The sequence below is a fragment of the Varanus komodoensis genome, unplaced genomic scaffold (assembly GCF_004798865.1).
Source record: "Varanus komodoensis strain SLA01 unplaced genomic scaffold, ASM479886v1 scaffold799, whole genome shotgun sequence".
NCBI classification, from domain to species: domain Eukaryota; kingdom Metazoa; phylum Chordata; class Lepidosauria; order Squamata; family Varanidae; genus Varanus; species Varanus komodoensis.
In genome coordinates this window covers 4,510-17,255 of record NW_025336478.1, presented here as the reverse complement: position 1 = coordinate 17,255, position 12,746 = coordinate 4,510, and the positions used below count along the sequence as shown (strand labels likewise).

General features: G+C 44.0%; 1 protein-coding gene and 1 gene segment (V, D, J or C); both read left to right on the top strand.

The window, feature by feature from the left end:
* The first annotated feature begins 891 nt into the window (after window positions 1-891).
* LOC123035405 lies at window positions 892-1,520 on the top strand. The segment is given in 2 exon segments: window positions 892-998; window positions 1,117-1,520. Coding segments are annotated over 2 exon segments (453 nt in total).
* Window positions 1,521-7,164: 5,644 nt separating this feature from the next.
* Window positions 7,165-12,746, top strand: part of LOC123035404 (immunoglobulin lambda-1 light chain-like) — a gene marked incomplete at its 3' end in the record, with an annotated part of 7,067 nt that continues 1,485 nt past the window's right edge. Inside the window, exons 1-3 of the mRNA XM_044453538.1 lie at window positions 7,165-7,214; window positions 7,357-7,653; window positions 9,779-10,093. Coding sequence (XP_044309473.1) covers window positions 7,169-7,214; window positions 7,357-7,653; window positions 9,779-10,093 — 658 coding nt within the window. The remainder of the gene's footprint in view (window positions 7,215-7,356; window positions 7,654-9,778; window positions 10,094-12,746) is intronic.

Sequence of the window (12,746 nt, the reverse complement as noted above, 5' to 3'; positions counted from 1 at the left end):
CCCGTTCACTGCCAACATTGACTCAGCCGGCCTCCCTAGTTGCATCTCTAAGCCTAACCCCAACTTTAAACAGTTAAGACAGTACCAATTAAAAAGTTTCAAAGGGTATTTTTCAGAGACCAACCTAGAAAAGTTTAAAACAGCAGTTCCCACAGACTTAGCTCTGGATTTCAGAGTGCAATCTTAGCCAAGAACTTTTGAATGGAAACAATGGAAAACAGAGAAGAACTTTATCCAAAGTCAGATGCACCCAATTCTGATTTGAGCATTCAGGAATTTGTGCTTGAGTAGAAAATGCTGTTCACGAAAAGAGCTGAACTGTATACTGTAAGGGCAGAACATGTATCCTGAATTCATGTTCACCTTGTAACCTGGAGAAGTGCTCAGGGGATGTCTACTGGCTGGAACGGAAGGGTTGTGGGGGCTGCTCTCAGACTATAGCTCATTCACGTATTTTCCATTCTAAAACCTCACCGCCAAAATCTCCCAGGTGGTAGTCAACAGTCTGGAAGAGGAGGAGAACCAGTGGGTAGCTCCTCCCCCACTTTCCTTAATATCCTCCCCTGCAAATTCTGTTTGCACCCAGATTATTGTTTCCCAGAACTCCAGATATTGCTCAGGAATCATGTACCTCCACCCTCCTTTCTTTGCTTTGCCAGCATGTAGATTCTGCATGGACATCTTGTTCATCTCTTGCAGTCAAGGTCCAACCTTCCTTCCATTTAAAGTATCTGCATGCAAATTTTCTCTTCACTGGTTGTCCTGTCAAGAACCAAACATCCCTGAAGAGGCGGAGAGCCTTTTTTGGGATGACCAATGGGCATGCATGGATTTACATGTCAGGTCCTTCCTATGTTTCGGTGAATTTAAGAGGGCAGCAGCAGGAGGAAAGCATGTCCAGGTAGATGACTCTTCATTTGCAAACTGCAAAATCTATAGGCAACTCACCATGTCATCCCAGGCACTGTTCCTGCTTGTGCTTCTCAGTTACTGCTCAGGTAAGACCAGGCAAGGGCTCCATACCTCTTGTCATCAGCTTTGTTTGTATCACAGAAGCACGATAAGCTTGGCAACATAAGTTGATGAATTCATGTCTTTCTTTCTATTTTTGGAAAGGTGTGATGGCACAGCCGACACTGACTCAGCCGGCCTCCCAGGCTGCATCTCCAGGAGAAACAGCCAAACTCTCCTGCACCATCAGCAGTAATCCGAGCACCATCGGCTGGGTTCAACAGAAAGCTGGGCAAGCCCCCCACTTTGTGCACTGTGATGGCTGCAGCAGCAGGGGCCCAGGGATCCCCAACCGGTTTACGGCTTCCCGCTCAGGCAATATGGGCTACTTAACCATCTCAAGCCTTCAGGCCGAGGATGAGGCTGATTATTACTGTTACATGTGGTACAGCAGTGGGAGAGTGTTCCACGATGGTTCAGTTGAATGGGGAACTGAGACAAAAACCTCATCTCTTCTCGAGGATATGCAGCCGTGTTTCTCTGCAAAGCTTAGCTTCACCTGTGTGTGAGTCTCCCAGGACATCGAACTTGAAGAAAAGAAGCAGACCCCTAGTCCCAGTCCCGTTTCCAAGGCAGGAAGGCCACCCACCCATGACCTTCCCCAAAATTGGCCTTTTTTGCTGCGCTAGTCAGCAAAGCCTTGCTCATTGCAGGTCTCTGAATTCCACCTGGAGTCTCTGAGTCTTTCATACTTTCCTCATTGGCTCGCAAGAACACATTTGGCTGTGTGCCCTTAGAAAACCACAGAATTCAGTACTGCTTGGGGGCAAGTTTTCAGGAAGCACCATTTGTGACTTTGAACAACGTAGAGTTCTAGTCTTGAAGACATCAGAATTTGATAATCTAACTGAATTGATATTCTACTAGATGTCAAAAATATATCCAAAGAACTAATGCAGGGAACCCAAAATGCAGTTTAAGTGCCACTGAGTAACAAAGGCCAAATCTGGCATTCTTCATCCTGCAGAATTCAGAACTGTCAATGATATGAGAGCCTAATTTATCCCTGGCTCAAATCATCATGGCCATAAATTCCCCCACTAGCGAAATAACTTCATCCTTCTATGAGTCACGTTCCTTCTCCTGAACAGTTTTGCAGAATCTGTCACAGGATAACAAAAACCTTAGCAAAAAGCAACGGTTAAACGCTAAAGACCCTTATGTAAAAAGAGCCCCTCGTCCTCAAATTTGCATCAATGCCAGTGAGGTTATTGTTTTATTTGTGGTAGAGCCAAAGAGGGGGGAAACTGCATCCGTGCTCTGGTTTTTGGTGGAACTGTTGACCAGTGCTGAAACTGCTTTAAGTGGCCCTTAGTAGGTAGGTTTAAGAGTCTTGTTGGATCTCAACAAACTTCCTGCCTGCTTCAGATCCAATGAACAGAAGTGAGATGAGGAGATCTTTTCCTGCAACCTTCTGCTTTTAAGATGTGCTACAATTTGTACATCTAAAAAAAAAAACCTTTTCCGAAAAAAATTTGCACAAATCACACCAATTGTGCAATTTCTGTCCTTTACGCAAATTGCTCAAGTCATGGTGTTTGCTGCAAATTGTATCAGCATTTCATGCATGTTGTGCAAACCGGCCCCTGCATAATGCTCCCATTTGCAGGATAGCTGCATGCCTCACTGAGTCAGAGCTCTAAACAGGCCATTTGTGCAAATCAGCACCAGGAAAGCTTGTGGTCCTTATGCAGTTGGTGCAAACTGCCCAAATCAGCACCAGGAAAGCTTGTGCCCAAAGGACATGTTTTTGTTGGCAGCCTATTTGTTGAAACTGTATAAATTTGCAGGGGTTTCCTTAGTTCGCATTTGAGACAGGTATCCACTAGCTGGCTTGACTTGTACCATAATGAATTGGCAAACCAGAATCTGGGGATCCTATCAGATGCCTCAGATAGCCCTAGATGCAGGCCAGAACTCAGTTGGATTCCCTGTGCAGGCGTGTTAAACCAGCCTCTGAATAGATCCCTAATCAGCTGATCACCATAGCCCACGATCAAGCAAGCAGCATTTTGTATCTGGGTTTTCTCTTCACATGTTGCATAAACCTCATGCATCTTTCCCAAGAAGCTTAAGAGCTTTAGCCCCTAATGGAAAACATGAGGATTATTAGTAATGGAGACAAAATACACTATTTTATGCATTTATTATTTGATTTTTAGCCCATCTCATTAACCACACAGCTCCCTGGGTGGGTCACAGACAATAACAATGTGTGTGTGTGAGAGAGAGAGATTAAAAGTACAATACCAGACACTGAATAAAATAACAATAGAAAGTGTACCCTATTGTTTCTTAACAGAACCTCTGATTACATAAAAGGCATACCATTTTCTATATTTAAATACACACCATTGCAGCCAGAATAACCATCAAAATACCAGTGAAGTAAAAGGGTCTTCGCCTGGAGCCAAGAAGAATATAAAGAGGGGAGCTCATTCCAAAGTTGGGGTGCCACTCCCAAAAAAAGGAACATATATTGCTTTATCAGCATAAGGGAATAAGAACTCCTAGACTACATGTGCAAGTACATTGCCTGTTCTCCTCTTTCACCTCTCAGTACAAGTGCAGCTTCCTCCAGTAGCCTCTGAGATTATTTATTTCTACCAAATGAAAGAATCATGAGCTATTATTGCCCCTTAAAGGATAAAAACATAATAGCAAGCATTCCGTACTTGAATGCGAAATAGTAATAATATTGATGTACATCAAGATTTTGACTAAAGCAGATTTAGAGCTTGAACGCCGTCGTTATTTGTTTTTCGGCACCAGGCGAAGACCTTTTTATTCAAGCGGCATTTTAACTGTTAACATTATTGGTTTTATCTGGCCAGGGCGGCTTATTTTATATTGTACTGTTGTATTTTAATTTTATATTTATATTTTAATTTATATTATAATTATTTTAATTTATTGATGTGAGCCGCCCCGAGGCTTCGGCGAATGGGGCGGCATAAAAATGTTTTAATAAATAAAAATAAAATAAAAATCTTGAAGGAGGTTTCATGGCAGGACTCTAATTTTAGAGGTCCTCCCAAGTGAGGTTACAGTTCCAATTTCAAAAAACTTTAAAAAGGTGCCAAAACATTTCTCCATCTACTGCTATTATTACACATTTTGCATTTCATATCCTACCTTTTTTTCTTCTGTGAGAAACCAAGGGCAGCTTACAAAGTCCTCCTCTATGCCATTTTAACTTCCCAACAGTGACCCTGTGCGGTGGGTTAGGCTAAGAGCCACTGGCCCAAAGTCACCAGTAGGACTCAGCCAAGTGGAGATTGGAACCCCAATTTTCCAGGACCCCAATCTGACACTAAGCACCATATCACACTGGCTCTTAGTTCATGATTTTTCGTCAGAGTTGGGGTGTACTTTAATCCCATTTGCATTTTTATTCATTATCTCATGATAAGAACTTCACTTCTTGAAAATGGGAATAGAACTCTACAATTTCACCTGTTCTGTGCTGCCTTGTTTACAAATGCAATGTATACAAAGCAATATGAAGAGTAACAGAATTTAACTTGTATTTAACCTGCATTAAAATCCTTCTCTAATTTTAAAAATCAATAGAGATTGGCTTTGATTGCCAATCTAACAATACTGGATTTTTATGCTTGCAACCTACAGATTTTGCTCAGAAGAACTTTGCCAAGTCATCTGGATTCTCTGAATTTGTGGACCAGTTTTCCAACTTTGGAGGAATCTTTGCCGATTTGCATCAGCACTGATATGAAACTCTGGTTTAGAACATCTAATTCCATCAGTGAATGGAGAACGCAGTGAAAGACACTTGATACCCTACAAGCCAATAGATGGATTTATCAGCATCTCTGAATCAGTCATCAATGGTCCATGCTACTAACGTGTTTTTCCATTTTTCTTGAAAGGAGAGCTATGCTAAGTCAGAGCAAGTAATGCCCCAGTGAACATATTTTCAATCTGGTCGTCTTTTCATAGCTATTAACAAATTGCTATGGAATGGATGCACAGTTCAATCTCTTATAGAAAATTTAATATTTTCAGGTTATAACAGTTAGTCTTTCAATAATCAGAGTTCAAATTGAACATTTAAAGCAGAAGTTCACAAAATGAATGCAGAATGCCAAGAACTTGAATGGGCATTTAAAAAAAAATGAATTGTAAAAGGGTGAAAACCAAACTCATGTAGCTTTAGTTAAAAGCTAGGGGGAGATGTTGTCTCATTTTTCTCTGCATTTGGTAACATTTTTCTCTGAAGTTCCCAGAGACATCTTGAAAATTTGCACCTGTGCTGTGCAATGAAGCAGAAGAAAGCCAGTACACATGGTTACTTCTCTGGGACTTCCTGTCCACTCAGACTTAGAGATCTTGACTTTCTTGATAGCAATCCTCACATTCTTCAGGACGGTCCATGGTCCACAGTCTTCTTTTGAAGATGGATGTGCACATAATGGATTTCAAGTTTGAAATAACCAGTTGTCAAAGTGTACCCCAATCCAGAACTGAACCAAGAGCATGTGGGATTTTTGAATCAGTGTCTCAGTTGAAGAATTTGAACCCATGAAACTGTGGAAGAGAAAACCCTACCGTTAGTTTCAGTTACAGCCTTGCTCCACATACTTATGTTTACAAAGACAAGCTATGTTGTTATGTGCCTTCAAGTCATTTCTGACTTATGGCAACCCTCTGAATGAAAGCCCTCCAGAACGTCCTATCCATGGCATCCCTGATTAGTTGTTCTAAATTGCAGGCTGCAGCTCTCTTTATGGAGTCCACCCATCTCTTATTTGGTCTTTCATGAAGACAAGATGCATTAACTGATTCAAATTCTAAGACAGAATTAAAGCCAAATAGAGCTGAGTGATATCACTCCATTTTCCAATGAAAAGAAAACACTTTGTATGTCTGTCCGATCATCCATCTCTCCCCCTCTGGCCATGCCCACTCACTTCCTTCCCAAGGTGGAAGCAACTGTCACTCATGAGCTTCCATCTCCTTGTTCCATCTCCATGGTCTTCTACCCTCTTCTAGCCATGCCCACTCGTCTCTGCCACTTGGACTTTCAGACTCAACTCCAGGTGGACAGGATGCCATATCCAGGATCAGGAAAGAGCCACTAGGTTCTCTTGGCCTTATGAAGCTTCTGGGAATGGCTCTGTTGCTAGAGGAATTGTCCTCTCAGTTGACCCATGCCAATTTTTGCTCATTGTTATAAGTAAGGTGATTTTCAGCATTCTGATGGAGGAAGAGTTTTCTTCTCTCACCCTTTATAACTCTATTCATTTTCTTTCTTTGAATACAGTTCTTAACATGGTTTTGGACTATGTAGGTCTCTAACTGATTCACCCTAAGGGTGCAAGCATCCATATGATCTGGTATTTCTTCCTCATTGATAGATTCTGGGTTACTCTCTTCACACTTTCATTCTTCCTTCTCTGCTATCACTTCCATAAAAATAGCCTAAACTCAACTCAGATAACCAAATCTTTACACCTACAATTCCTTACAGGCTGAACTTTGAAGACCAACATTTGCTGATAATAATTATGAACAAAAACAAAACAAAAACCAATGTTAAGACAAAATCAGCTTTTTCGTAGAGAGTAATACAGTATATTATGCCAAGATGTCTTACTCAAATATATGTCGGTATTATATCCTTGGTAGCAAGGAGTTGTTCATAGGGTACAATCAGTGAATGGAAGCAGGCCAAGAAATTTACACTCCACCTTTTTCCCTGTAGTGAAATCTTGGGTGAGAACTGATGGTATGTAAGCATCACTCACCAAGCCAGTTCTTCTCTCCTTCATGTTCCCTTTGTACCTGCTGTTATCCTGCAAGTAATCCTTCCTAATGTTATATGTATTAACTTCTCTAACAATTTTTAAAGGCATGAAAGGTGTCCCACCTGTGATTTTCTCCATCTTCAACAAATGCAAGATATTCTGCCTTCATCACATTTAAAACTCACTATGCAAATGCCTTTTCCAGCACTCGGCCTGCCTAGAATCTCCGCTCTCATCAGGGAAGAGCGGATGCTTCAGAAAGCCAATAGGCATGAAGATATTTGCATGACTGATCTCTCTTTAATGCAAGATGAATTCGAGAAGGGAGGCAGAATTTCTGGCTTGGAAACCTCTTGCTTTACAGTTTTCAGCTCCTCCGAACACTCACCATGGCCTGGGTTCTGCTATGCCTTGCAATTCTCAGTTTCTGCCCAGGTAAGCACAGGAAGAGGGGACTTTGTACAGCCCAGAAACAACAACAATGGTCAAATGTGTACTTTCGTTGTGCAAGGAAATGCTTTTGTGACAGCTGAGAGCTCAAAAAATGTCTTGTTCGTGCTTTTTCATTTGCTCACAGGTGTCAGTTCCCAGCCAACATTGACTCAGCCAGCATCACAGTCAGTGTCCCTGGGACAAACGGTGAAACTCACCTGCACCATCAGCAGTAATCCGAACAACGTTGGCTGGTATCAGGAGAGATCCGGACAAGGCCCTCGCTATGTGCATGCTGATGGTTCCAGCAGGGGAGAGGGGATCCCGGACCGATTCACGGCTTCCCGCTCAGGCAGCACAGGCTATTTGACCATCACCAACGCACAGGCGGAAGACGAAGCTGTGTATTACTGTGGGATGCGGTACAGCAAGATGTTCCACAGTGGCACATTCTGATGGGGAACTGAGACAAAAACCTTCCTCCCTCCAGACTCTTATGTAATTCTGATCCCACAAGAGCCAAAGCTGATCTCTTCCTGACAGTGTTTGAGTGCAAGAGTTGGAAAGGATGGAATGCCCACCCAGTTCTAGTCATACCCCAAATAATAGGCTCCAATCCAAGAAACAACGGAAGGGTCAATACGGAGCATCTTGGTCTCCTTTCAAAGCTAAGGCCTCCAGCAAACAGAGTTAAATTTCATTCATTGAGGGAAAGCTTTGTTATAATTATTTAAACATAGGAGGCCAGACTATTGTTACCCAAAGAAAAGGTCCATGGGCCAAGGATTTTTATGCAGATTTTCTTGGTTTGCATAGCCTCAGGAAGGGTTTGGCTTTAAATTATCTGTACTTGATGAAAGTAGAAAGCCATTCTTATCTTGAATGAAATGCCTGTGAGGAGGAGAATAGCAGCCAGAACAAAGTTTTTTCTCATGCAGTATTTTTCTTGAGCATAGCACTTTCACCCGAGGTTAAAAATGACCCCAGATGTGACTGCTGCTGGGGTTATGTTTGTTTGTTTAACACAAGAGAGGATGCTACAGCAACTATGCTGGCAGAATATTGGAGTCTACCCCATTATAAAAGCTAACTGTTTGCTCTTTGATGATCCAATCATTGCTTAGCATCCATGCTCTGACTTTCCTTTGAAGTATGTGTGCTGCAGTTACAACTTCAAACACTAGAGGGCAATATCCTCCTAGAGCTGTACTGGGCTGAATCTACATCTGTGTGACATATTAACACCTGCGAAGCATCTCAGCCAATCAGGGCAGAAAGGAGGAAAAGTGCATAGAGAATGGAAGGGAATACGAAGCCTGAGATGTTTTATAGAAATCGTGCCTTAGTTTTAGGGCAGCTTCCTTCCATGCACTAGTTTGGTCTGGCACCTGCCGTGCCACGATGGTCATCTGTAACGAAACTCAGGGGCGTGTATGAAGATCAGTGAGCAATGGTGTTGGATAAGGTCCACCCTTTATTGCCAACAGGGCAGATGCAACAGACTAGATTTTGAGCAGCTGCGTTCTTTCAAGTGTTTTATGCAACAGGGGGCGAGATCTGGAAACCTGAGAACTTTCATAACGGCTTCTCCAAATAGTTCAGAGTGTTTTTGTTTGGGCGATGGGCAGCACGAGCTTCAGTGGAGCACATCAATATGTGGGCATGCGTTCATTTTGCTCTCGATATGGCACCTCCCGCAATTCAGTCCTGAGTGGCCATGAAAAATTGACCTGTGATGGATAATCTGTGACTCACTGCTGACTTACCAGTGCAAGTCATCTCTTGATATTGCATTTGTGAAGTGATGCCAAACCAGCCCTTAGAGATATTTCCTTGTTTTCTGATCACGTTCTTTTACACTGATTTTCAGCCTAGTGGGAGGGAAAAGCTTCCCAGAGGAGTTCACAAAGATTTGGGGCTTACAGTCTAAAAAAGCATGGCACAAAGCAAAAAGGAACTCGGGCTAAGTCATCCCCCCCCCCACCATGATGCTCATCCTGGGAAACTGGGAATGCAGCCTTCCCACTGCAGCTGGATCTCCAGCCAGAAGAATTTTCAGTCTCAAGGCAGCGCTAATTGGAGCAGGGGGTTGCTCTGGCAGGAGGGCTGGAGGAATCTCACTGCAGTGTCCTCTTGCAGGGTAATATCTGAGGCCTGGTTGGCTTCTCTCTCGCTGGGAGGTCCTTCTTGGGAGGTAGCTGTAATGACACAATCAGGTCATCATGTATTTTAAGGAGGTGACACTGCCTTAATTTATGGATTCATCTCAGTCTAGCAAATGAGGCAGGGGCCTATTTGCATAAAAGACCTGCTGGCATTTAAAACGAGATGGGAGGCATCACTTGGATTAACTGGAATGTTCCACCATGGTTTGGGCTTTGGCTCTGCTGTTTCTCACTTGCTGCTCAGGTGAAGCCTGGATGCCTCTCCCCTTCCTCTTTCTACTTCTACACCTAACCTTCTGCTTTTTTTATGCCATGCCTCTTTCCCCCCACAAGCAATGGATGAGTGACATTCATTCATGGGTAATTCAAATCAAAAACACACTCTTCTTCTCTCCTTTTCAGGGTCTTTCTCTCAGCTGACCCTAACTCAGCCACCGTCACTTTCAGCACCCCTGGAAGGTAGCGCTCGACTCTCCTGCAATCTTGTCGGCGCCTCCACCTTTGGAAGCTTCTCCTGGTTGCAGCAAAAAGAAGGAAAGGCCCCCAGATTCCTCCTGAGCTATTCCACCACCTCTGGCAACACCGAGTTTGGTCCAGAGGCCTCTGGTCATTTCTCTTCTTCCACTGATGCTGCTAAAAAAGTGGGCTACCTGAGCATCGCCAATGTGCAAGCAAAGGATGAAGCTGACTATTATTGTGTCATGGGAGTCAGTGGAGGTGCAAGGCACTGTGCTAAAGCAAGCTAAGGAACAGAAACAAAAACCGGTCTCTCTGAAGCTCCCGGTGCCTTCCTGTTTTAAGGGTGGGCAAAGTGCCTTGTGAGAGCAAGTAGCTTTTGGTTCTGCCTGTAACAAGCCATTTTGCCTGGGGTGATTCCTTAGTTAAATATTTCCTCTGAAGCTGTGCTGAGATGACTTCAGGCATCCCCTGAAGGAGGAGGCATCTCCAGTGCAGGTTTTCAGCATAAATGAAGTGAAATGCACCATTATTTTGATAAGAACAGAAGGGGAGCCATGAAGGATCAGGCTAGCATGGGTGTTGTGTTGGTGGTGCTTGTTATGACCCAGCAGGTTGTCTCCTCCAAAGTGTGCTGTCTTGACAGTCCTGCTCAGCTGTTGTACACTCAAGGCTGTGGCTGTTGTGAGGTGCAGCTCTCCTCCTGAGTAAACACACTACTCCCAAGTAGATTTTCCACAAGACTTTATTGTTCCTTCACTCTGAGTTCACCCAGGCTGAAGTGTTGAGACCGCTCTGACCCCTTCCAGTCTTCCTCCTGTTTATACACCTTTTGCCCGTGCATCCCCACAGGTGGAACACTAAGAAGCCCAGTCCTTATGCAATCCTCCCACTTCTCAGTTAACTGAATTTCCTGCATCACTTCCTCAAAGGGAGGGATCTCCGTGTCAGACAGACTGCTCAGCTCCTGCTGTGAGACCTATCTAATCCCTGTCTTCTCCTCCACTTGGTCCACTATAGGTAGACCAGGACTCTTGTCAGCCCCTGCTGTCTACATCACCTCCTGGTCTGCTATCTCTTTGTTCCATGGGCTGGCTGACCATCAGCCCCATTGCCCAGGACTGGCAACTCCTCTCCTTGTTCCCCAGACATTCCTTGACCCTGATCTGATATCGGAGCTTGTTGAGATTCCACAAACATCATCTTCAATGTCAGAGATTGCATTCCCATCAAAAACTATACATTGTTTGTGAGCACTCTGACATCTTGTCCCAGTACTTGCTCAGAACCTTGGATTCCTTGATGGAGTCAAGCTACAAACTGTGTTTGAATAATTGACTGGAAAGAATCTTCAAGGAACCTGGTGATGGGTCTGATCTGGGCCAAAACTGAGAAAATCTGGCATGGAAAGAGTCATCCACCCCAACCTGTAACTGGTGCAGGCCGATTTCCATTTATGCACAATTTCTGGATGCAGGCTGCTCTCCTCTGCAATTGTTCCATTATTTTGAAAAATGAGATGAGCATCCCATGGCCATGAGAACAAGGGCAGCACTGCATTGGATCCCATACTCTGACCACGCCTTCTGGGGTTGCAAAGGGCCCTGCCCATGCATCACATCACCTCAGCCTTCGGACCACTAAGTCTGTGAACCATTCAGGCTCCAAAACATTTCCTTTCCTGCACTGCCATAGCACCAGGGAGCTGGTCCTAGGAGTTTCCCTCCACTTAAAAGCACAGGTGCAAAAGCCATCTCAGCCTGAAGGGCAGATTCTATTTCTCTTGGGAACAAAACACTCTTAAGGATCGTAATTAAGCTTTAGGAAAGCATTTAACACTTTCAGAATGGGAGGTGAAGGTGCACCAAAACTGGCAAACGGCAGTTGCAACCTTTCTTCATAAGGGATTTGCTCCGACCAATTAATCATTCCAGGGGCCAAGGCCAAGGATTCTAAAGAGTCCCATCCTTACCAACACCTGAGTAGACACGGTGATGTGCTAAGGAGCACCACAGTGCTGGCCTTGCAGCCAATGAGGTCATTGGCATGGAAGGCGCCACCTTGAGCTCTGCATCTTTACTAAGCGAGCTGCTGCCAGAGAGGCAAGGCAGGCAAGCGCCTCTCGAGGGGCCCTGCACCATGGCATGGCCTCTGGTTTCGGTCACTCTCTGCCTTTGCTGCGCAGGTGACCTGATTGCGGTCTCGTCCTCCCATTCCCCTCTAGTTGTGGGCGCTCCCCTTGTGTTGGCTGGGGCTTTCCTGCCACTTTCTTACTGTATGTTTATCAAATGCTTTGCTCAATTAAAGCTCTGTCCCACAGACTCTCCATGCAGAGTGAGTGATGCTTTCCATGAGCTTTGTTCCATTTCCCTTTTTCTTTTCTTGGGATTGTCATCTGTCAGCGTTCCAAGCTGCCGCTCTTGATATACATATCACATCACTGCTCCTGATGAGGGCTGAAGCCCAAAGCATTGTCTCTAAATATAAATTTTAGCTTCTCCCACTGGTCATTTCTCTGTGTTCATGGATAGAGAGATGACTGCCCTGTTTTTCACAAGAGTTTTGGGCATCGGAAACGAGAAAGAAAGAAGCGAGTACAGAATTTACCAATGTAAAGTTCATTTCATAAAATTAACACTGTAAAATCACTTTATAATACTGCTACTGTACAGTGTCGATCATGGAAGCGTGAAAAAAATGTTCTTCTCTCAGCCCTATACAAACTAATGATGTCTCTGCCTTGAACACAGTGTGCCATTGGCAAAGCCTTTCCTGGCATTTCTGCAGAGATCTTGTTGCTGGAAACATGACTGCTGGCACTTGTCTTGCTATGCTGAGTTTCAACACAAGAGGGAAACATTTCCCTTTGCTGAAGTTCAGTTCATGAGGAACTGAACTTCATCCTCATCCACTT